The sequence below is a fragment of the Columba livia genome, chromosome 1 (genome assembly GCF_036013475.1).
Source record: "Columba livia isolate bColLiv1 breed racing homer chromosome 1, bColLiv1.pat.W.v2, whole genome shotgun sequence".
NCBI classification, from domain to species: domain Eukaryota; kingdom Metazoa; phylum Chordata; class Aves; order Columbiformes; family Columbidae; genus Columba; species Columba livia.
In genome coordinates this window covers 22,542,583-22,567,238 of record NC_088602.1, presented here as the reverse complement: position 1 = coordinate 22,567,238, position 24,656 = coordinate 22,542,583, and the positions used below count along the sequence as shown (strand labels likewise).

Below are 24,656 nucleotides of genomic sequence, written 5' to 3'. Positions count from 1 at the left end.
AATTCTGCAAGTCTAATTGAATAGGATCAGTCTGTAAGGTAGTCATAAACTTGTTCATCAAAATTGTCGAACCCCATTTTGGCTTTTGTGTTTATTGGATATTGTTTTTCCTTACTGGCTTGAAGTCCTGTTTCAGTTCTACCAGCCTCTCTATCACAGAGTTGTGCAAGCCCAGATGCCAGAAAACAGGATTCTTTACCCAGTGTGCATACAAAAGAGCCTAATTTAGTACACCGAGATGAGACACAGCCTATCACAGAGTTGTGCAAGTCTGGATGCTGGAATAAAGCTAGCATGCTACAAAGAAAAGTAACAGTTATCACATACAAAATCTTATCACTACATTCACACAGTAAAGAAATAAATTGCTCATGGTCTTCTGTATCATCACAAAGTCTACATTTTGAGTCCATGCATTCTCCTGAATTAGGAGTCTGTAAATTTACTATAACATATAACAGGCAAAGACTTATGAAACTGTAATACATTAAAACAGGTACCTATGAAGAAAACAGGTTAATAACGACAAGTATCTCTCATACTGTTCTGCAAGTTTTCCTGTGACTCGTTTGTTATCAGCTAATTGTCTCTCAGCTTGTTGAAGTTCAAACTGTTCCACTTGTAAATCTGTCTGCAATGATTTAGTGATCTCTTGCAGAGATTTATTTTGTCTTGCTCTTCTCGCTTTAAAAACAACATTAATTGCAAGAGAGTATTATACTTAATCAACAGAAGAGAGTTGAAGTGGGGTTACTTCAAGTGTGTGCACACAAATAAGGAAGGGCCTACAGGCCAGCGTGGTGGGGACAGCTGTCATAGCTTTTCTGGGAAATCAGCAACTCAGGTGCCTGTAGGCCAGTGCACACAGCGTGGGGAACAAGCAGGAGGAGTTTGAGGTTTCTGTGTAGTTACAGGGCTATGACCTCCTCAGGATCTCAGAGACATGGTGGAATAACTCACACAACTGAGTGCTGCAGCGGATGGATACAGGCTCTTTAGGAAGGACAGGCCAGGACAGCGATGGGGAGAAGCTGTCCTTCATGTGCGAGTGCAGCAGGATGCATGAGCTCTGCCTTGCGATGGATGAGGAGCCAGCTGAGAGCCTGTGGGTCAGGACTGGTAATTGGACCAACATGGTCAATATTGTAGTAGGTGTCTGCTATAAACCACCTAATCAGGAAAAAGAAGTAGAGGGGACCTTCTTTGGGCAACTGGAGGAAGACTCATGTTCACAGATCCTGGTCCTCATGGGAGACTTTAACCATCCTGGTATCTGCTGGAACAGCCATGCAGTAGGGTATGAACAGTCCAGGAGGTCCCCGGATTATCATTTCACAAATGATAGCGAGTATTCTTGCCTGTTTCTTCATCCCACCACAATTTCAGGACTATTTCTTTCAATATACACCCCTAAAAAGAGACATTGACATTAAGTTGATTGAGGGGTTGTAGGATTTACAAGTTCCTGAAGAGGCTTTGAGACCTGACTCTCCTTTTGGGTGCATACATCAGTGCACTCTGCAGGATTTTAAGGGAGAGAGGGGGCCAGTGGCAGAAAGCTCTGCGCTATCGTTATCCAGCCACGTACTGTGGTTGTAACTATGGAGTTGTGCACACCCAGCTTTGATCAGAGCAGCATCTGCAACAAAAGAAATGGGCGAACTAACAGTGCAGCACTCAGAGATGAGTCTTTAAAATGAAATCTATCATTTGCTCTCCTGAGATGCTGTACAGCTAATCTGACTTCAGCCTATACACAGTAACCATCGGCAGCAGGCAGGTACTGCTCAGCATCCTGCAGCCTTCCCTCCACCTGCTCTCCTTTACAGCGGGAATGGGGTTTCCCCACCTTTTGGCAGCACAAGGAACCTCAAAGCACAATTTCTCTCCTTTCCTTTTCCTGGGCTTACACTGGACTTTGACCTGAAGCAGGTTCACTAAATACCAGCTTGGTGCAAGTTGCTCCTTTGCGTTCATGCTTATTCCAGAAGGTGTTTATCCCACCGCTAAATTTATCTTTAGTGTAATGTAAATTGCCTGAACTGCAAGAATGAAACATATACACAATAAAACAAAACAAACACAGCTTTGATTTTCTTCTACAGGTTGAACAGCTATAATGGGATACGTGGGATTGCTTTGTCCCGTTATTTTAAGCAGTCCTATATAAAGGCCTAACTTCAGGCATTTATAACACATAACTGGGGTTCTTGCCCTGAGTAAAGTGAGACAGATATAGCGTATTAGTTATTCCTACTTCCAAGAAAAGCACTTCAGTTTTTATCCTGAACCTTTCTGTCTCATCTTTAGTATTATGCCTTAATCTAGGCCAGTCCATTACATTGCATTTCTTTACACAACATCAGTTCTACGGTGCTGAACATTTGATGTACCTTACACAGCCTGTAAGCTATTTTTGCAGTTCACACAGGTTTGAGCCACATTAATAATGGCTCATCCCTTTACCCTCAAGCATGCATGCTCAGGAAAGCATACCACGTTGCTATTTTAATACAGAGGTCTTGCCCTTATCTGGGTGAATGATGCATGAATAGAGCACTTTGGTTGCCAGTACTATTCCTTTTACTGATTCTTAAACACATTTTAAATACAGTGTATTCCATTTGCTCTACATTAATGGTGTATGCGTAAACACTAAAGGAATAGGAAATGCCAATATGTGTACGAGCATGCAGCTAGTGTGTAGTTAATGTGCCTATGTGTAGCAGTTAACTTGAATATGCATACAGTGAGAGTAAAGAATCATATTATTTCTTGCTTAGCACTGTAGGTTATTTCTCTGTATGTGTATACACACACACACATATATATACATACCTAAATTGAATTCTGAAGGAAAAAACATGTACTCGTAAGTAAAACATACAAGCATCATAGTGTAATGTTTAAGTTACAATTATTGCATGTCTGGATTCAGGTCCTTCTGTTGGGCTACTTTAGCATCGTACAGACAGTACAGTTGGGGACTATCCCCAGTTAGTATTGTGACAGCTATTGTGACGTTTACACAGTTTAAATTCCATTAGCTCCATTTGTTTTTCTTGAAAATTTCTGTTCAATGTGGGATTGAAGTAAAAACCCACGTTTGGCGTTATCTCAGCAAAAGGTTTCTAAAATTTAGCCCCTTATTTATTTAAGGCATCTCCAAGGCCACAGACTCTTTTTTTTTTTTTCTCTTCCTTGTACCTGAATCTCAAGCAGTTATTCTGGCCTCACTCAATTCACATAATTCCCCTGCATCCATATGGTGCTCTGGCCCATCACACAAATCACGTTATAGCTCCTTTACCGCCTCGCTGTTGTGAGATGCCCCCAGGAGTAATGCAATTTTAGACATCCAAACCCCCAGAAAATACCGTGGTGCGATTCATTCTGACTTTGATGGTGGTAGACGAGGAGGAGGAAGAACAATCTGAATGAGACGGACCGTGTGGGACAGAAGCAGGCTGAGCACAAAAGCCAGGCCGGAGCCGCAGGAGCCCCAGACTCATCTCTGTGCGCTGCCGGGACTTGCTGAACTCAGCCCAAACCTCCAGCTCCCAGATGCAGATACTTCGCACAGCAGAAGAGGGCGCCAGGCAACCAGGAGCAAGTTGTTGGCTTGGCGGTGCCTCCTGAAGCACAGAAGTCTCGCACAAGAGGAAGGGGACAAGGAATGCGGCATCGCGGGGGGTAGGGGGGAGCGGGCTGCAGGGCAGAAACGCTGCTCCTCCCTCCGAGCCGCAGCTTCCTCTAACAGCGAGGGCAAAAAATAAAGGTTTGGGAAAAAAAAATCCCTCCCGTCCTGCTCTGCTGATCCCCACGCACTGCAGGGCAGGGCCGGGCCAGCGCTGCCATGCGAAGGAAAGGAAAGCAGAGGTTACTTCGGCGTCACACAGCACTCTTTGTTTCGCTGGCCTAATTTGATGGACAGCATCTTAAATGAATGTTAATTCTGAAATAAACTTAACACTACATAACTCATTTTTAAATAAGACTAAGCAAAGCCAGCTGCAAAATCAACCGACAGAAATTTCCCTGGCACAGCTTTCAGGCTGTAACACGGTTCCCGGTGCCCTTTAGCACGCAGCGTCCTCAGACCCTAGCACAGCGGACAGCCCGCGGTATTGCACGAAGCAAAGCCGGCAGCTGCCCAGCGGGAGAAACCCCGGCGGGAGCGTTTCGCCCTCCTTCCCCCGCAAACCGCAGGCGCGAGTGGGGATAAACCCCAACCGCAGCCTGGGCGTCCCCCGGGCCCTCGGCGGGAGGAGGCAGCGAGTCGAGGAGCGAAGCCCCGGCCCCGGCTCCGGAGCCCAAACCCTGGCCCGGCCCTGCCCGCCCGGCGCGGCGCGGCGCCGGGAGCTCTCCGAGGTGCTGGAGCGGCGCCACCGCTGCCCGCCAGCCCGCACGGGGGCCGCGGTGGCCCAGTGCTCAGCACGTGTTAGGGCTTTATTTTTCCAGCCACCCCAAGGGAAGTCACCGCCTCCCTCTTCGCTGCCCTGGGGAAATGGGGATGGTGACATCGCATCTCCATAAGCTGCTGTGAGACCCGTGTCTAAGCAGCAGGTTTCCAGCCTGCAGCAAGGGCTCTCAGAGATGGAAGAAAACTAGGTTTGCACAGCAAGAGTGGGATGTGTTTCCTGAATAGCAGAAGGGCAGAGACAACGGGCCCTTTACCCTAGTCAGCCAAAACACTGCAAACAAGGAGTGCCGTAAGACCTGGTTCCTAGAGCATGCAAAATACCTCTCTGCTATGTTAAACTGTATTTCAGTGGTTTTTAAAACAATTTTTACACATTTTATGTTGTACATGACATTTTTTTCCTGGTATCTAAACATTTTAAATAATGTGTAAGTCACAGATATACTATATACCAAACTGTATTTCCAGGAAAATGATGGCCTGGCCATAATAGCTGTTTCAAAACCTGGTTTGGAACATTTACACACTCAGGCAGAGTACAGTTTCATCTTAACAATTGTGTCAGTTCTCTCAAGCTTCTTTTCAGTCTTTCTGAAGACATCTGATTGGGACCAACTATTGCTTTTCTGCATTTTTTTACAGCAGTTCGAAGTGAGTGCCACCAAATCAAGCTGGCAGTATCATATGCATGCCTTGGAATCCCTTTGCACGAGTCTCATCAATTACAAAGCCAGAGAACACCAGACTCACATCATCAGCAGCCTACCTGTGGGACAAGGAGTGAGTGAAAATTATGAAAACACACCTCATGCATTCTGAGAACTATTTACATTCTGGAAATCATCTTAAACATTTCTTCATTAAACTTTAAATGTATTTAGTATTCTTCTTCTTTGCTTAAGAATACAATTTTTTTTCTTCATTACTAGTTAATTATTAACTTCGCTCAGTATAAGCTGAGGAATTGTCTAAACTATGGGCCACTGTACCATACGTCCCCCTTTGTAAGGGTTGTTCTACAGGCAGTTTTCCATCAATTGCCAGCCTGATGAATTCCTTCTGTGGACACCATTATCATGCAGTAAAAATGTCTTGTTCCAATTTATCTTACTGTATTTTGAATGTATGTTTAAAAGCATAGAAACCTGGAGTTAAAGTAGTAACCTGGAGTAAAGTAGTAACACTGATGTTTGCTTCCTGAATTAATTTGCAGATATGAAAAAGATATGAAAAAGCCCCAACAGTTGTTATAACAAGCACTTAGTATTGAGTATCCTAGAAAAAAAAACGTTATTTTTGTTTATTTATTTTCACTGGTTTTGTTATTGTTAATATAGAAAGGACTCAGTATTTTTTCAGTTTTTCAGTATTTTTCAGGCAAGTCAGAGATCACCTCCTGCTGCAAAAATGAGTAGGAATTTCAGTTTCTAACATATCAAATGTGATTATTCTACTCACTATAATTTTATTTACATGTCATTATTCTAAAGTCATCTGGAAAACCTTCATGTGCCTGGTGCTGATTATTTTCTATTGGATGGAAAATTTCCACTGGAAATAAGAGAAAACTGTATAGCCTTGAATAAGTTTTGAATGGGACTTGAAAATTGAAAATGCCTACATTTCCAGATCTTTGACCTTTTTCTCCACCATTGCACTGAGAAGTAATGGTTTACCCTTTGTCTACCCTGCCACCTCTCTCCCATGCACCCACTGCATGTGCAATGTATCATAATATTTTTCCACCTTCAGGTTAAATCTGTGGATTATGGTGAGCTGTAAGAGCAGTGTCTTGTTGAGAGAAGCCCCTTCTGCACTAAAAGGTACAGGAGACCAGCAGATGCTTTAAGAGATTACGGATGGTCCATCAATACATGGTTACACCCCACGTTAGCCTATAGAAATACAGCATCTCCGTGAAGAAGATCGATAAATGGTTTCATATATTTTCTTAAGTTGAGTGATGCTAAGCACACTTTCTGGATCTGGAAGTAGCTTGCTCCCTGAATGTAGAAATAGCAAGCATTGGATTTTTGACCTTTTTAAAAACGTTAGGATAAGTGACAGATACCTCCCATGTATCTCAGCATACAATTTGCATCATGCAGATTTTGATCCTACGCATATAAACAAGGGTGAAGCACCACAGCACAAAGATTTGTTTTAAGACACAGACAGTCTTTTGTGTTTTTTTATAAGACAGCTGAGTCAGAAAAGCAGAACTTGCATGCAATTACTCTAGTCCTGTAGCCCAATAACATTGTCGCTTGTAGGAAGCCACAGGCTTTGTACTGCCTTGGGACTCAGACCTGTTTTGTCTGAGTTTTTCTTCACCTGTCTGCGTCTTTCTTTTTGTTTTCTTTAGGTGTAGCAGCAATATCTCTAAGGAGCGGGTGTCTGTGTCTAACTATTTTACTTTTGCTTGACTTTGTATTGTACAACCGTAGCTTTTATATGGATAGTGACAAGAAGTTATACTGTGTAGAATGAGATATTTATAACTAACATGATGTAGTGTAGAGGAATACAGGCCTGGTATGACAGTAGAGTGCCCTGAAAGTGGGAACCCAGGACACTGTAGGGAAGACATAGGATGATAAAAGGAGGGGCACAGCCTTGGCGCTGAAGAACTTGGGGTTCTAAGGAGCCCTTCAGCAGTCAGCTAATGCAGTGCAGACTTGGGAGCTGGGCAAACCTGGTCTAAGAATAACAAAGAGAACAAAGAACAAGTATGTAACACACATAAATGGCATAGCATAGAGTAAAATTAGATATAATGTGGAGCTGTAGACAAATGAATAAAGAGGAAGGTGTAAAGGTATGTTAGAAAACATGTAAAAATAGCCCCAGGCTCTGCCTAAATCCAAACAGGAGGAAGAAGAAACCCCACCACATCATACTCTTCTCAGCAAATAACTTGTTGGGAAGACACCAATGACCAGCTGCAGCCCTGACACCCGGTGCTTGCGGAAGGCCGTCGGCACTGTTGACGTTAGGTCCCAGAGGGGCAGTAGGAGGGAGAGCACGACACCAAAAAAAGGACAGCTAGGAAAGAATGTGTCTCCAAAAAAGATGAACTGCATTATTATTATTATTAGTAGTAGTTTTCTTTCTCTACAATAATTAACTCTTGCATAATAGTTCTTCGATTAGACTGTTAAGTTTTCTGCCATACTAGTAATTTTTTTTTCTTTTTTTTTTTTTTAACCAAACCCTGTGTATAACATTAGTAATTGGAGCAAAGGATGCATCTTTTGGAAATTTGAGTTTAACGATCTCTCCAAGTTCCCAGGTGGTATCTGGCACAATCAGAAATAGAATAAAGATATCCTGTCTCCCAGCCTGGCACATTATCCACAGGACCATTCTTCCTGCCTTTGCTTTATTTATTACATGGAAATAATTATTATGTATATTGAGCTCTTTGAAAGTACATTGCTATAAATACTAGGAAAGTGAGCACGTTGTAAACTGAAAAATACCAACTCTTGTTTTTTGGTTCATCATTCAAACCACAGAGCCATTATGACAGACCCCAGGGAATCATACTGCCATGACTCATGGTCTGATAATATACAATTTAGTGCACATCAGTGCTATGACAAAGAAAGGCGCTGCATAATAAAATGGCAAAGGTGAGTCCTGTGCAGCTGAACAATTTATTTTTTCTCAAAACTTGGGGCTTACCTGTTACTTGTTGGCTGGTTACTAATGCATGCCAGCTTTCAGAAACACAACCAACTCACATTCATCTCCACACTGCACACTTCTCTTTCCTGCAGGCCATATTCTTCAGTCTTCTGAGCAGGATTCAGGTGAAATGATCCTGCACACTCAGTTTCCTTAAAAGACACTCTTGCCGTCCACTTTCTCCCATTGCCTTCCTGTTAGACTGCAGTGGATGATTATATCAACTTGTGACTGGAGACAGGTCCTCTGATGCTCACAGTCTGTATAAGGGCAAAGATGCCATTAAGCACCACTGAAATACGTGGTTTCTAATGGTCAGGGATCTGCCTTCCCCAGGGATGCATCTCAGGCTTGTTGAGATAACTGTGGGTTGGGTAATTAAATCTTTTTGAGGAGCTCATATGGTCAAGTTTATGTGACTGAGTAGCCCTGCATAGATGCAAGCCTGCTGATGTGTTAGCTGGAGCACTCTTCAAGAACACTGAGGGTGCAGAGGTGAAAGCAAGGGCAGTGTATGAATGAGTGCATTTAGCAATTGGGCTTGCAGGCTGACAGGGCTGACGGCTCACAGTCCACAATACTTTTAGCGTAAACACGGTTCACCTGAGGGTTAATTTCTGAAGAAAAAGTAAACGAGAAACCAGGAGGTGCCAGTCTTTCTTGGTCCTGTGTTGGAGCACTTCCCTCGACTTTGATCTGACAGCTTGAACCCAAAGTGAACTGCACTTTTTCTACTAGCTAACAATATATGTGAAATGATTTTCTGTTCTCCAGGCAACTCCTACAGGTGCAAAAAACACTGACCACAACAGGAAATCATTTGAAGAAAGGCAAAAGAGTAAGCTGATGGAGAAAACAATGTTAATGAAAATAACCAGCTCCATGTCATGGGCTTAAAATGGGAAAGGCAGGCAGGAGTGCCTGCATTCAGACTGGCCCTTACCAGAAGATTTCTTCTGCAAAAGCTCTTGGGCTAGTCTTCTCTCACAGTAATAAAATCCACAAAAGCAAAAGCTTCTCACAAGCCAACAAGTATGTGTCTGCAGTAGCACTGTCCCAAAGGGAACATCTCCAGGTGGATTATGATGAGCTCAGAGAAATCAGTGAAAAATCCCACAGTTGAACACCACTTCGCATTTATGAAGCGCAAAGTGATTTGTCACAAAAATTTCAATGTGGACCTTTTTGTGAAGTTGTAGCTGGAAAGTGTCAGTTTCCATATCATATGTGAGGACACCAAAGCACAGCAAGACTCAGTGGCTTAGCATTATTTACGATCTCTGTAATAAAATCCAAATTCCCTATCTTGTATGTGAGCCAACTCTGTATGGCAGAGTGCTTTAGATACAGACTTAGGGCCATTTTTCACAGACTTTCGTGGTACTGGAGGCCATTTGTTATGCAGTAGGTCTTCCCAAAATGCAGTACATCCTCATCTTAGGGAAGTTTCTGCCCCATTTAAAACAGTCTTAGCCTGAAGCTCATGTAGTAGAGAAGGCAACTCCTTAAGATGTGGCAACCACTGCTGGCTATGCCTGACTGAGACCAGCATCTGTGAAAGGTTTTCTTTTAGTTTATTTTTTACCCTTTAATTTCGTTCTTTCTTTGACTGTCCTTGAAAGGTAACTCTCATGGTTGAAAGGTGATGTGCTGTAAGAATTAAGTGGTATATTGATTAATCTTTCCTCTGTATCTTTTTTTATCCCTGATTTACCAGATATTTTAAGTTGAGAAGGAACATCTTTTGTGAAGGAAGGGACTGGCAGCACGCCATAGTGATGAAATATGCCTTTGCAAGTGGAACAAAGAAGCCTAGTTAGGGATCCTGATCCCAGCAAGGGTTTGTTGTGATGCTTAAGTGCCTAAAATGTCAGTAAAATACTAGTTTCAGACAAACACCTTACAAAACACCCAGGCCCAGACTTTATCGTATCTTACATAATGATTCATTCTTGATCCATGGGGTTGCGAGAGGCTGTTAGCACAGGAGTAGCGCTTTGCTGCGGTACAGATGGCTGCGGGGTGTGAGGCAGCGGGGAACCAGACCGGGCCCGTTTACACCCTACACAACGGACACCAGCGCCGGGCCGGGCCGGCCCCTGTGCTCCGGGGAAGCCGCTGCTTCTGTAAGCGGCGATGAGGAGGCGGTCGGGACCCGGCTCTGCGCCCGCTTTGTGCCCGGTGGCGTTACCGGAGAAGCCCGGTAGGCGCCCGGGGCCGTCGGGCCTCACCGGCCCCGCAAGCCGGGGTCTCCCGGGACGCGGGGTCGGCGGGAGCTGCAGCGGCGAGCCCTGGGCTCGCAGCGGGGCCGGCCCTCTCCGGTGCCGGGCGGAGAAGGAGCTGCATCCCCGCGCCCGGAGGGGTTCCCTGCGGCCCCAGCGCTGAGGGAACGGCAGAAGGAGGGCGCAGCACCCGCCGCAGCGCCGAGCCCGCTGCTCAGCGGGGCAGCGGCGGGGAGCCGAGCCCGGTGAGGGCTTAGCGCCTCGCCCGCCCCCGCAGCCAGGCCGCGCCGGTGCCACCGGCCGCCGCCGCAGCGCGGCGTCTGCGTGAGGGGGGGCCCATGGCCAGCCCGCCGCTGCCGCCCTAGCCGGCCGCGGGCTTCGCCTGCCGCCCCGGCCGCAGCATGCCGAACAGGGCCGGCCTGGACACGGCGCTGAGGATGTCCCTGCAGCGGAAGTCCTCCAAGATCCACTCCTCGGCCGGTGAGGAAAGGGCGAGGCGAGGCGGGAGGGAGCGGCGGCGGGAGGAGGCGCCGCAGCGGAGGAAGGAGCGCAAGGGAAAGGAGCTGCCGCTTCCTCGGCCCGGCCGCCCGGCCCCGCCGCCGCCCCGCGCCCCCCCCTCCTCCGCCGCCGCCCTCGCCAGGGTGTTTGGCGGCGGGAAGCCCGCAGTGCCGCCCCCGCCCTGGGGTCTCTCTGCGGGAAGGAGGCGCCGCGGCCCCCTCGGGCTCCCCGGGCCGCAGCGGCGCAGAGCAGCGCTGCCCACCCGGCCCCGCACCCCATGGGCACTGAGCCCCCTGCCCCCGCCTCCACGCCCCGGCCGCAGCACTGCACCCCTCGGGCCTCCACACCCCGGCCACCCCACAGGGCCCGTGCATCCCACTAGGCACCCGCCCCACAGGGCCCCCCGCGCTCCTGCCCCGCAGGGCACCCAGACACCCCGGGCCCTGCGCACCGCGGGTCGGGTCCCCATGGCCGCACTGGCACTGCGGGGGCCGGGGCAGGGGCCGGGCAAGTTTCCCCTGACAGCCCGGGTGTTGCCTTCTGACAGCACCGGGGAGGGCACAGGGTGTTTCTCCCCTTCTTTCTCTTGGTTCTGATCGTTTCTGACTGGGAGATCCCTTGGTGCAGAAGTGGGCACAGGGCAGCGCTGCCGGCGCAGCGTGGGGACGCAGGGGCCGCTCCCCACGGGCCGGTCCGGGGCCTCGGCCCGTGTGAGGCACCGGCAGAGCACCAGGCGCGGCTGTGGGCTCGCAGAGAGGTGAATTGTGAGGTTTCTCAAGAGGCTCATTTAGGAAAGTGCTTTGCATTCATTTCCGTTTTTATCAGAAGACAGACAAAAATGAAATACTTTGAAGGTGTAATTCTAGTCCCAAAAGATCTTGCGCTGACTTGTGTAGGACCAGGCTGCATTCGGAGTTCAGTTGTGGTATCTGTTTTACCTGGGGATAGCTGAAGCCTCAGTGACATTGTCTGTGACTTATGGACTTATGGACTTTGTTCCTAGCAAAATATTGAGGTGCCCAGTACCATGTCTGCGGTAAGAGTGCAGTATAATGCTCCTTCAGCACTTTTTACTTGAATAAATAATATGCTTTTGAAGCACATTTCCTGATGAGCTCTACTTTGGGTTAAATTTGAGATCACCTTGGTGAGCATTTGCTGGTTTGCTCCTGGATGGTAGTGAACTGGAAGATGCCTTCCAGCCACTCATAGTTGTTCAGCCATGAACCAGCTTGAAGGAGAAGCCACCTTCCCTCTGGCTCCTCTGCACAACCTGGTCACTCTAGTAATATTCCCCTGTTTGGCCTTATGCTTGCTAATAAGGACAGAACCTCAGGGACCTCTGCATAGCTGCTGAAGTAAGCAAGATGCTGAGCAAAGAGGTGTGTAATGCTAGCTCATAGGAAATCGTAAGGCTTCAGACTAGGATTTAGCACATTACCAGCTTTACTTATCTTCAGTGTAAGCCATTCAGATGAAACAGTTGCAGTTAAGCAGATTCTACTCTCCAGTGCCTGGGGTTGTGTCCACTTCTGCAGTCCGATCTGAAATCCTGTCCTGTGGCCGGGAGACGCCTTTCTCAGAGCTGTAGTATGGCAGATCAGTTTGCAACCTGATGTTTGGAATGCAAACTAGGTGCCCATAGCCAGCCCTTCAGATATTGAATGCTTGGCACTTGGAGAATGTGTAACTTGAACATGGGATTCATAAGGAATTTGAGCTTCAGCTTTTATAAATCATACTTGTGGATCTAGGTGATTAAGTTGCACCTCAGTCATGCTCTGAGTGCCCGAGTCACCAAGATCTTCGAGCTGGGATTTATCTATACACAGCTATAGACTTTTACATGTTCCCTTCATTTCACGTAAGTGAAATCCAAATTAGATGATACTTTGAAGAAAGATAGGGGTTGCTAGTTAGCATTAAGACCACTGCTTCTCAGTTGTTGAACAATGTATTTCCTATTTAGAACATTTTTCTGGAGAATAACAGAGTAATATCTAGTATAGGTATATATAATGCCTATAAAATTACATAATAGAGGTAGTAAAAAGGATTTGGTTGCAGTAGGCTTAGGACAACCAGAGCCAATCCCTCCGCCACGCGGAGAGAAGGTCCTGCCTTCCTGCCTCCTACATACTCATTCCCATTGCCTGGCTCGTGTCAACATTAGCTGTTAGCTGGTTACATGGTCACTTGGATCAGCGCTGATGTCGCTCACTACCAGCCAGTATAATTTCAAACGGCAGTAGGGAACAGACACAGAAAGGCAGGAGTGCTCTGTTTTTCACAGCATGGTGTGGCTTGGTGTGCAGACCTTTTGTCTGTGTGGACCGAACAGGGGTGTCTGGGCTGTGTGAACCCCACTGTAAAATCACGTTTTGAGAGCCACTGTCAGCTGAAAGTCAGTTCAGATGTGGTCGTTTGGTGGCACTGCAAAATCTGAAGGCCTTTCCTGAGCTGCATGGCATGGAGGGGGGATTGGTCACCCTTTTGTCATCCTTAGCTAGGGTCAGGTAACACTGTCCTCATCCCCTGCAGTTTTCTGAGCACCTATGGATCAGAACATTCTACCTTCTGTCCTTTTTAGAAGATAAGATGTTTCCTGTTGTAAAGACTTGTAGTTTGTTTGCTAGTCCTGCTTACTTTTGAGGGAGTTTTGGTAGCTTTTGATTTGAGCCACAGAGATATCTTTTCATACTGTGAAAGGTATTTCGGTAGCTTATAGATGTTCTTTAGTCAAGAAGAACAGTGCCTCTGTGATGATCTAATGATGTCTTTTCACATCGGATCCAATTGTGATTTTCTACCCTCTTGCATTTTATAGTCTTGCTTCCACATGTGCTAATACAGTATAAAATGTAATTGTATATTGGGTGGAGTTTTAAACCTGCTTAGCACCGGTACAACGGACTTCAAACAAAAGCAGATGATACGAAAAGGAGCATTTAGAGATGGCAAGTCACTTCCTGCCACTCAAATGATCAGCTCTCTTCTTTTTTTGCATTTGCTCATTAATCGATTTTTTTTCTTGCTTTGTACAACTAAATCTTTTTATTGCTGTAATGTTGTACTAGCTGAGCTAAATTGATTAGATTAAAATTATTCTCAAAGAAGTCTCCAGCTCTTTGCTCTTGGAACCACAGACATCAAAGACTAACTTGTTCTTCTCATTTCTGACTCCTTAAGTCACTAAAAATAAGCAACTGTCAATAATACATTGGATGATTACACAATAGCACTTTAAATTTTAGGACAAAAAAAATTGAATTCCAGCTTTAGAATGGATTAAAGGTACAAATGATCTTTATGTCATTTACTGTGGTCTTTTTCAACTACTCAGTGGTGCACATCAGCAAGAAGTATTTTTACTGTAAAGGTAGTGACAGAGTCTTCTCCCAGGACACAAGGAACTGAAATATAAACATCATTTTGTGGTGTGAAACCATACTCCTTTTATAGCTTTTCTATCTACATTTCCCCTGAAATAGTTGCTTATATTTTGTTCTGTATATTTGGTCTTAAGAACAGCATCTGTCTCTTCCAGCCTTACTCCCTTTTGCTAATAAAGGATCCATCTCTTTCTTTTGTCAGAGGAATATCTGTGTAAGAACCTCTCTGGGCTAGATCCTGGTTTTGTGCTGTGATAGTACATTATTACCATGATTGTAGCTGCTGGGAAGTGTCATACTGAGCAGTTATAATCGCACACAGACACCTATTTTGCTCCAAGCTTTCATCTGTTGTCATTTATGGGTTAGACATAATTCCTATAGATATATGTAAAATGCACAGTAGCTATAGGTGAAGTACTTGGAGTCAGCTTTGCACTTGTTACATGTTGCTGTAGCTGCTTCAAAAGTGCCTTGGGATTGTGAAGGTCAGGCTCAGACAGTGTAAGCAGCACAGGGGAGGCTAAAGCTTTCACCATGGAGCTCACTCAAGCCACCTGTACTTGCTGGATGCCTGCGTCAGACTTGCAGGTAGATCAGCAGCCACCCTGAATGCATTTTTAACCAAAGTAACCCTGTGAAAGGGGTTAGCACAGTGCTGAGCTAACAGATTCCTAAAATATTAACATTTAAGTGCTTAACTAAGAGCAAAAGCCCCATTCTGCTGTGTGAAATGCACCTGGCAGGCTTAGGGGCAGTGGGCACTAAGCAGAGGGGGCACTTCCTCAGCAAGTGCTTGTAATGTCCATTAACATGACCAAGAGTTACAGAAACATCTAGCAAGACAACTGCAACCACAGTGTTGGCACATAGAAATTCTAGCCTATGATAGGAAATTTTTCCAGTTGAAGACTAAAGTAAGTGTTTGTTTATGCACATACTCATGGTGCGGTGGTAATTATGTGTGTTACAGAGTTCCTCTTTTCATCCGTGTTTAACTGGCACATAGCATAATATAATGTGCAGCTTATTCAATCACATCAAAGGCCTGATCCTATTTCCATAAACACCAGTGGCAATTATGCCTTTTCAGCAAGACCTCTTCACAATAAACCCCATGTTTTACGTTACTATATTTTATAGTAACACAAAGCAGAGTCTCCTCAAGCAGTGTGAGATCCTGCTCAGCTGTGAAGTGAGGTGGTGACAGTGACGGGGCTAACTGGAGGCCAACCTGAACTTCTGTTGTCTTGGGGAACTCAAAGCTTGTCTGACTGTGACAGTTTGCAGCAGAATAGGAGAGAATTTAAAATATGTTTGCTTATGACACTGAGTTAGAAAAAGGTGTTAGATACACATTTACTGGGAAATAATTTAATATATAACTAAGGTCCTAAGTAGTGTTGCAGAAGAAACAGTTTTTTGCCTTACTGTGGCAGGGGAGGTGATATCTTTAATAAATCCATGCAATCCTTGTAATTCCATGCAGGATTAAAACATCTGACAGCAAAATGGTTGCAAGGACAGCTGCTTGTCTGTTCAGGGTCCTAGACTATCTCCAGGACAATGAAACTGCACTTCCTGGGTACAGAAAGAATAGTCATTCACTATTATGTTTTTATTGCCACAAGGCTTGAATACAGTCTTAATCTCTGCCAACTCTGTAGGAAGTTTTTACATGGAAATCTATGACTTCAGAAATGACGCTGATTTAAAGCATTCCTTTTTTTCTTGGTAATTAACTCTTCTTCCCTGCCCAAGAAGTTCCATGCTGACAGATCCCATTGACCCTACATGGCGTTTTGGATGGTTACCTGAAAACTGATGGCAGCATCTGGAACTGATCACTCTCCAATTTGTTACCAATTCACAAGGCATTTTCACTGTAGTGAAGACTTGCTGAGGGCCTTATAAACAACCATATCATCCATTTCTGCTCTTCTAGGAAGTTGTCAAGTGACGCTCCATAGACTTGCTAGGTCGTGGCACTCTTACCTGGTTCATTTCCCTTTGACCATTCTTCTCTGAGCTGTCAAGTACACCCACTAAATAATGTTTGAGAAGACTGATTTGCCACTTGTGAAGTAATATTCTCAAGTGCCTATGTTAGCTTTATTGCTATAATAGATTACTGTTTCATATTTATTTTCCTGCACCATGTTGCATTGTGGCATGTTTTAATCAGTTTGTAGTAGCAGAAATATCAGAATATCTGTTACAGACAGTATCCGTAGAGCCTGATTGCTGACAGGTTATTTTAAGGGATAGTTACTCACAAAATGTCTCTCATATGTGTAGCTGGTAATGCAGAGCAATATATTAAGACTTCGAAGAGGCAGTTAAAATATCTGCAGCAACAGCTTTCTGCTTCTGGGGCAGCCATTAATTAAGTTTGGCTTGGCCTTTTCATCAGCATAAATGTTTTCCTTTGAGTCTCCCATCTTTTCTAGGCAAGCCCTTTGGAGCAGGTGCAGGTATATGAGACATGACATGTGAGCGCTTTAGATAACCGATTCTCTGGTGGGTACACTCAAAGGATAATTTGTGAAAGGTTGTTGACATAGTGGAAGACGAAGGAGAAAAAGTAAAATAGTAGGGTTTTTTTTAAATGCAAAATGAAAAAATGAAGTGTCACTATTGAAAACATCTTATTTGAACAATTATTCCAGTATTTGTTTGGAAAGCTTTTAGATTTTTGATTAACATTATTGCCCCCTCAGAGAAGCAACATAATCCCTATAGATAGAATGCCACATACATGTATATGACATTCAGCAGAGGTTTTTCAGACAGGTAGAGGTGTTTCCTAACAATTTAATTTTCCTTGCAGTAAGCATTACAACCGATTTAAATCAGAAAGAACATGTAGTGTCAGTAACTTAGTCTCAATACCTTCATGTTGTGATGAAGAATCACAAGACGCCCTGTAGATTTTGAAATACATTTTCACTGCTTTTTCACATATGATATTTAAGTTATTTCTAGTTCTAATTAACAACTTGGAGATTGTTGTACTGGGGCATCAGTGCAAAGTGCAAATGAATGAGAACTTTTCTTCCAGGTGACTAAAATGAAGAGCCATGATTGGGTCAGACTTGTAAATCGTAATAGATCCTACAAAGTGTGTCAGTTTGTTTTAGCCATGGGTTTGGTCTGATGAACCTACCTTCTTTTAGAGTGTGGCAAATCAGGATTAACACAACTGAAAGTCGTGCACAGGTTCTCTAAGGGAGAGAAGGCAGCCTTACATCTTGTTTAATACTGACAGGAAGGTTTTAATTTTAAATTCCTAATCTCTCAAATGCAGATGACCAAACTAATGTATTTGATTTCATTAAATAGGTAGGTAGTCATAATGAGTGAAAGCAAAAGCGTTTATCTCCTTACAATAACACCACCCTGACTCATGTGCTACTCTGAATAGAAGGAGGGCTCAGGTGTTATCTCCTGCTGACCCAGCGCTCTCCTGCCAAATCGGACAATGTGCAGTGAAGGCAATAGAACATCCTGTGACATGTAGGAACGTTCAACCCCATGCTTATGAACAGGATACATGAAACAAATACCCCAGGCTTTTGTGTGCCTTTAAATACTCCAAGCAAATGTCATCTTAGCTTAATAGATAGAGTTTATTTGCAAATGGGAGACAAAAGATGCTGAAAGAATATGTGCAAAGTCAACAGCAGCCATCATAATTCTGAAACATCTGCATTTGTCATATCGGTTCCACAGATGGGAATGAGGACTTGACCTGGAAGCTTTAAACCGAAAGCCAGTTGTCATTTACTCAACATTTCTACATCACAGGGAAGGCTCAGCATAGTTCCTGCTTCAGTGGTCCCGTGGCTACTGAACCGAAACACATTGACCTCAATCCTGGTGCCTTGTTTTGAAGAGGGACAGCCAGGCGGGGGAATGAAGGCGTGTGGGTGTTCACTGACCAGCCCCAGGCTGGCGAGAGCACCAGTCCTGCTTTACACATTAAAAGCCACATCTCCTTCCCACAGTTTCACTAATACAAGTCTGCTCCTTGGAGCCGTCCTTGTGCCATTTGTCTGCCTGGTAACGGGGGAAAACAAGAGTTTCCGAAAGAGCTCACCAGCCAGGCAGGAGGAGAGAGTGCTGTCCTTCCTCCCTGCCCCCAACCAAACTCATCCTCACCCTCCGCTGCCTGAAGCGTGGTGACTATTCACTCTTCTCTCCTTAACTAAAATCCTGACCCTTGCTGAAGTTTTCCCACCATCTTCAGTTAGTAAAAAATGTTCTTACCCTCCGTTTCTGATGAAAGTGATTTTATTTACAAATCTGAAATTTGATTATCCAATCTTTCAAAAGATTTTAAATGGTCCACATCTTCATTAGGATAGCAAAAGGGGGTGATTGGTCTTCAGAAAAAGAAAAGAGTGGCTAGAAAGATCTGAAAGATTTGAGAGTTAATTTGTTACAGAAAAAACCAAAAATTTTGGGAGTTGGGGTGCCAAATTAAGATACTTCAGGAAAATGCAGTTATTGGTAAATTTTTTAACATACGAATGTCCAGAGGTACTCATCATTTTAGAGTTATTTTAGATATGTTCCATCTTGAGAAATACGAGTTGGATATGATTTCAGGTCTTTACATAAAGTGTTGAGCCCCTATAATAAGAAGAATTAAAAACAATTTCTGGAGAGGGTGAGGGCAGTGTAATCTTGTAACATACCATATAGCTCCATATTACTAAGAGGGCCACTATAGATGACTGTGATAAAGCTGTTCAGGACAGAATATGTCATTTCAGTTTGGCCAACACTTCTAGATTTATTGTGAGCTTCACAATATTTTGGTATTTTACTTACCAGCTACCAAACACAGGCTTCTGTCAGCCTAGCCATCATCTGAACAGTTAAGTTTATATACAGTCAAGAGAGAGAAAAATTATTTCAACTAGAGGATAGTGCTGGTACAAGAACAGACTTTCACAGACATTTAGTCTCAAAGTAATAAGCCTATTTCTGAATATCAGACAACTGTTCAGAATAGCTTCCCAGAGGAGTCGTGGGAAAGAAACCTAGCTTGATATCATGGCTGAATTTGATGAGTGTATGTAAAGGACTGTAAAATAATCATCTGGAATAGGTAGATCTGAACTTCTAAACAGACCTTTGCTTCTAGGTCTGTGTTTTTAAACACCAAGTAGAACTAGGAAATTAATGGACAGAAATCAGACTGTATACACCGATCTTTCCAGGAGCAGGTTATAAAATAGCACCCGTACTTAATATCTGATTTTGATCGAACAATAACAACCATCAAACACAGTATATTCTAGTACTTCCTCGTCTTACCATGCTAGGATTGGGATGATCTGTGATGTTTGCTGGCATTTGAGTTTCAGATTAATTTCTTACTCAGAAATGACCAATAATTGTTTTGGGAAATAGCAAAAAGTGCATAAAGGCAGTAAGTAACATGAGAACTATTAATTAACGGAAGGGTCCGGTGGCAGAAGGGGAAGGAGGGAGTCAGTATCCCTAACTGACATGCCAACAGGAACAAAATAAATCAGCTTCTCTGGAAGTCAGAAGAGGACAACATGAAGTCACTACAAGCAGCACAACCATGACTGTCCGAGGGAGTAGTCCGAACTGATAAAAGAAACTGTGTGTGTCCCTACAAACTATACATAAGTAGAGAGCCTCTGCCTTTTGATTTTTTTTTTAGTGTGACTGTGTGCAGAAAGAGATATAAACTGGACTGTATATTCTGACATCCCGAAATCCAGTTAGTGTATTTTTTTGGCTTGGGAATATGAACAGCCTTTGGATACAGCTGGTCATGAAGCCACAAGGGAGTTTTATATATGACCTACGCAGGAGATAGGACAGGTCATGTATCCCAACCTTCCTAATGCCAGTTTATCAAGAGCTTCCTACTGTGAGTTGTACCATATGCTGTCACTCTACACTTGCCCAGTAGCACAGATGATGCTTTCCATAACTGCATGCCAAGGAGCCCTGCTGTCACATGCCTCTGGTAGCTGGGACTGTGTACACAACACCTTCTACGCACAGCATCTTCTCAGTGCCATCTCCACTCTTCTGACAGAGTATCTCACAGGAGATCTGCAAAATCGCAGATCCCACAGTGGATCCAAGAAGGTCTCTAGTTGCAAGATCTCAGCTGAGAGCAGCTGACGAGGAAGTCTGTTTTGTCTCACAGTAGACGCACCTGCCATGTAAATCACTGTCCGTTTCCACCACCGACTCCCCGCCATCTCCCTTCAGTGTGCTGACCCACATCAGCCCTGGCAGGAGATCAAGACAGACGCAGAGGACAGCACGTGGCATGGCGTGGGAGAGAGCAGCAGGTGTTCCAAGCCTGAGCTGCAGGGGAGACCTCAACAGTCCTGGGCTTTCACCACAACGCTGCTCATCCAGGGCTCCAAAGAAGAAGATTCTGCAGTCCTGAACACTGGATGGCTGTGTTGAAGTCTTGGCCTGCCTGCTGATTACCTAAACCATTTTCTTTAAGGGCTTTTTGCCAAAACCCCCAAGAGAGAACAATGGAAATAAAATAGCTGCAATAATAGCTCTGATATGATTTTGTTGAGACAGTGCAATTTTGTGTTAGTGATAAACTGCATGGGATTTAAATAATTTAGAACTGCTTTTGGTACTTTTTGGGTCATTAAACAGCCAGGTTCCCAGGCTCGGTGCACTTGCCATTCCTGCTGCTGACAGCTGTTGTTTAAAGAAACATTAAACTCTTTTAGAAGACTGTCAGTGCCACCTCCTCTGTAGAGAGATCCCTGACAACCAGAGACAGGTGTTAATCTTGTACCTTTTTCATACCATAACCTTTTTTTCTTTTTATTAAAGTCTGTTGTAAGACAGCGAGCACTTTGCACACAGACATCTTGCTGAGTTTCTGCCTCACTCTGTTACAGGCTACAAATCAAATCAGGACACCAGTTTTGCCCACTGCTGAGATCATACAGGATTTATGTTTCTATGGCCCAGTTCATGTCTACACAGGGCAGATGGTTCTATAGGAGCATACACTGTCATTAATTTGGGACTCAGCAAATGAAAATAACCATATTTTTTATGTTCATCATAATTAGTACATGAACTAGCGTTCAGTAATAAAATATTAGTACTCTAAGCAAAAGCCACAAAATTTACTGAGGTGGAGAAGGACAGCAGTGACGTGGTGGCTTCTTTCTTCACGGGAAGCTAAAGCTGTTTCACTTTAGTTCCAAGTATTTTGTCATTGGTCCCCTGGCGCACAGGAATAATGTTAGTTATCTACTTCATGGGGTCAATATGAAGATCACAGGCAGCTACACAGTATTTGTATGGTGATGGGAAATAGAAGAAGGTTTATTTAGTCAGGTAAGTTTGCAGCCATTAGGATTGCCTTTTTCCCATGGTTGCCGTGGTGATGTCAGACCTCATAAAAGCAAGTCCATTGGAAAAGACAGACCATGACCTTTTTTTTCAATCCTTTATTTCTTGTAAACATTTACTTACACAAGGGAACTTTAGAAGCTATATTTCTGTAGTTTTTTTGGCATTATTTCATATTGTTTAAGAAACTTATTAACAGTGATTCTACTCCTACATAAACAATTCTAATGAGGAAATGGCTATATCAGATTTTATAGACTCAAATTTGAGAAGCGTGATTAACACCCTGAAGAAGGGGGAAGGGAAGTCCTACATTAAGAAGATTGGCAGTGCTTCAGCTAGAAGACTATGCTGTGGCTGAGGCTACAGCCAAAAATAGAATTGGATTAACAGAGAAAAGCAAGTAGCTAAAACTAAGGTCAAAGCAGAAATAGATTCTTTAGAATTACCTTTTACACTAAAAGATAGGAAAAGATATTTAAGGAGTTTTCCTATTATATATAACTGTAAAAAGGAAAATCACTTCATACTACAAAGAACAGTGGAAGAAAACTCAAATAAGAAGTTGCCAATTAAGGGGCCAAGAACTAAGCTTTAAAGTATGGAAAAAAAACCTCAATAACATTTTCTGGTTGTTTATACACATTTTAACATGTATATTCTTGCAAATAAATAAGATGTAAAAGACAGCTGTAATGATATCAACACTTAGAAAATCAAAGGAACACTAAAACTGAGTTGTCTGAAAACTCTCATTCCAGTGGGGTAACACAATGACTATTGAAGCCGAATAGATTGTGCTTTAACTACTAACCAGAAAGGAGGCTTAACTAGATACAAGTTTTACCTGATGCCAATTATTACAGTTCTGTTTACACTAATGAGCCCCAGCCCACTAATTTGTGGGTGAGAGAAGCTAATGCACACAGATAAGAAGACTTTAAAAGATGAGAAAGGAAGTAGAAGGTTACTTCTATGGAGATTTTTGTGGGATAAATTGTAGTATATAGCTGGTTTGTTCTTTCTTTCAGCTTTAGATTTCAGTCAGGTAAGTGTATTTTATGGTTTGAAGGGTGGGAAAGCTGCACACTAAATAAAACTATTTTTAAGGTATTTAATGGGCTTCATATCTGGTGCTTTGAGGTAGAGACAGACTTCTATGTAGGAAAATGAAAATGAGGGTAAAGCTGGTAGCCTGTTTGCCTGGTAGGAAGGTTTACTTGAGAAGTACAGAATAAGTATTATAGGAAGCAAAGCATATGTCTGATTTTACTGTAATGTTTTCATTCCTTTATCTGTGATTAGATACTACTTGGTGAAAGTATAGCTGAAACTTAAATTCTGAGAACAGAAAATTGTGCATCTACATCAGAATAATTTCTTCTTGTGGGCAGTTACTGTTTCCCTCTTGCTGTCCTCATATATACTTAAACTGTGTTATGTGTGCACTGTAATGGTGGATCTTAACAGCCGCATAGTAGGAGTTACTTTAAAGATTGAATGTGTACTTAATGTAAGAGACTTTTTCAAATTTATTAGGGTGTAAGGCTAGTTAATGGTGAGAAACTTGTTTTAAGACATTAACTGAAAGAAAGGGATTTCTCTCTATTGGGTAGCCCTACTATCCAGAGCAAATCAAAACAGCTGCTTGGAAATAACATGGTAGTAGTATTTCTGCAAGCCTCTAAACTTAGAAAGCAAATTAATGCTTACCAGTTGGGGACTTCTGCTCATGTATGAGCGAATAGCTTCTGTAATAGTCTGTGAAGGCAAGAGAAAGAAGGCTTTTAGGCTTTCTGGAAAAAATTGCTATATGAAATTTGTCTCCATTGGTTATGTGAGAGAACTGGCTGCTTGCTGTTGTCTTCTACTAGAGTGGGAATGACTATTTGCCTTGCAAAATATGTTGTTGTCTCTGTCATGAAGGAACGAGAGATTTAAGCAACCTCTATCTAATACAGGAATGGATACAGAATAGTACTGCGTGAAACTGTCCTGAAGAGTTTAGAACCGTTTTTGGACTCTGTGTCTTAAACCATTCCCTGCACTAAAGGGAACAGTGACTGAAGTCTAGCTGATAAAACTTTTTTAGGAATGAAACCATTGTGCTAGCTGTACCTGGATGGGTGTGCTGTCATTGGAAATGGAGTCAGATAGGTGGTGATATTCAGCTTTCAGCAGTGGGTGGCTGGTTTGTGCTTTTTTTTTTTTTTCCTCTTTTTTAGGGCTATTTTGTTATGAAAAACTCCTCCAGCACTGGCATATGAGTCATAAGCATAATTTCCTCTAAATCCACAGCAGCCTGTGTGATACTAGATAATTAAATATTGAAAAGGCCTGTGATTCTTGTCTTCACTTATTCTGGTAGCAGTTCCAATAAAACTCTGCTTATTGCAGAGAGGTGCTGGAATGTCTCAAAAGTGACAAATGCGTATAATAAAAAATGTACTTAATCATCAGCAGTGATGGAGAAGGCCATGCTGAATCCCGACGTGACAGAAAACAAACATTTAATGTTTTGGCAGTGACAAGCTTTATGTGAACCCTACTAGGAGACCTGTATGGTCATAGCCCCAGCTGGTCCAGTCAGTGTAGCTCTGCCTAAATCCAGTTCACTGTCACCAGTCTGCAGCAGTTCAGGGGCTCATCTATAGACTTCCTAGAAAAATCTGTAGAAGCATCAGAAGGTAACTTCTAGAGATCAGGCCACTGGGACTATTGGCTCTCTTTATGAGGGGAAAAATGGCAGGGGAAAGAATGCTTCTAAAACTCATCCTGTACAGATGCTGCAGGCAAGACAGCTGTTCTGAGAAGAACAACTACTGTAAGAAGACTTAGCATGTTGGGATTTTTCTGATAAAAGTATTTTAGTGGGAAAAAATTCTCTAGCTACACTTACAGTATAGGGCTTCAGCATAACAACGGCATGTGGGTAAATACTACTTATTACTGCAGTATTAAATTAACTGATAATTGTATTTTTCCATATAATGTGCCTCAAAGGAAAAAAAAAGATCCACATGAGATTCTGGCTCAATAAGC

The 24,656-nt window shown here is 43.5% G+C and overlaps 1 protein-coding gene across 6 annotated transcripts in view; it reads left to right on the top strand.

The window, feature by feature from the left end:
- The first annotated feature begins 10,073 nt into the window (after positions 1-10,073).
- Positions 10,074-24,656, top strand: part of ATP8A2 (ATPase phospholipid transporting 8A2) — a 340,707-nt gene continuing 326,124 nt past the window's right edge. For 2 of the 6 annotated variants that reach the window (XM_065050340.1, XM_005501437.3), the window contains exon 1: positions 22,584-22,662. Coding sequence is in view for 2 of the 6 variants with exons in the window: in XM_065050290.1 (XP_064906362.1) it covers positions 10,737-10,815 (79 nt within the window). In the remaining 4 variants the exon portion in view is untranslated. Of the gene's footprint in view, positions 10,317-10,537; positions 10,816-22,583; positions 22,663-24,656 lie in introns of those variants that run through there. The other 4 variants (XM_065050318.1, XM_065050316.1, XM_065050290.1 and 1 more) reach the window with 4 other exon arrangements.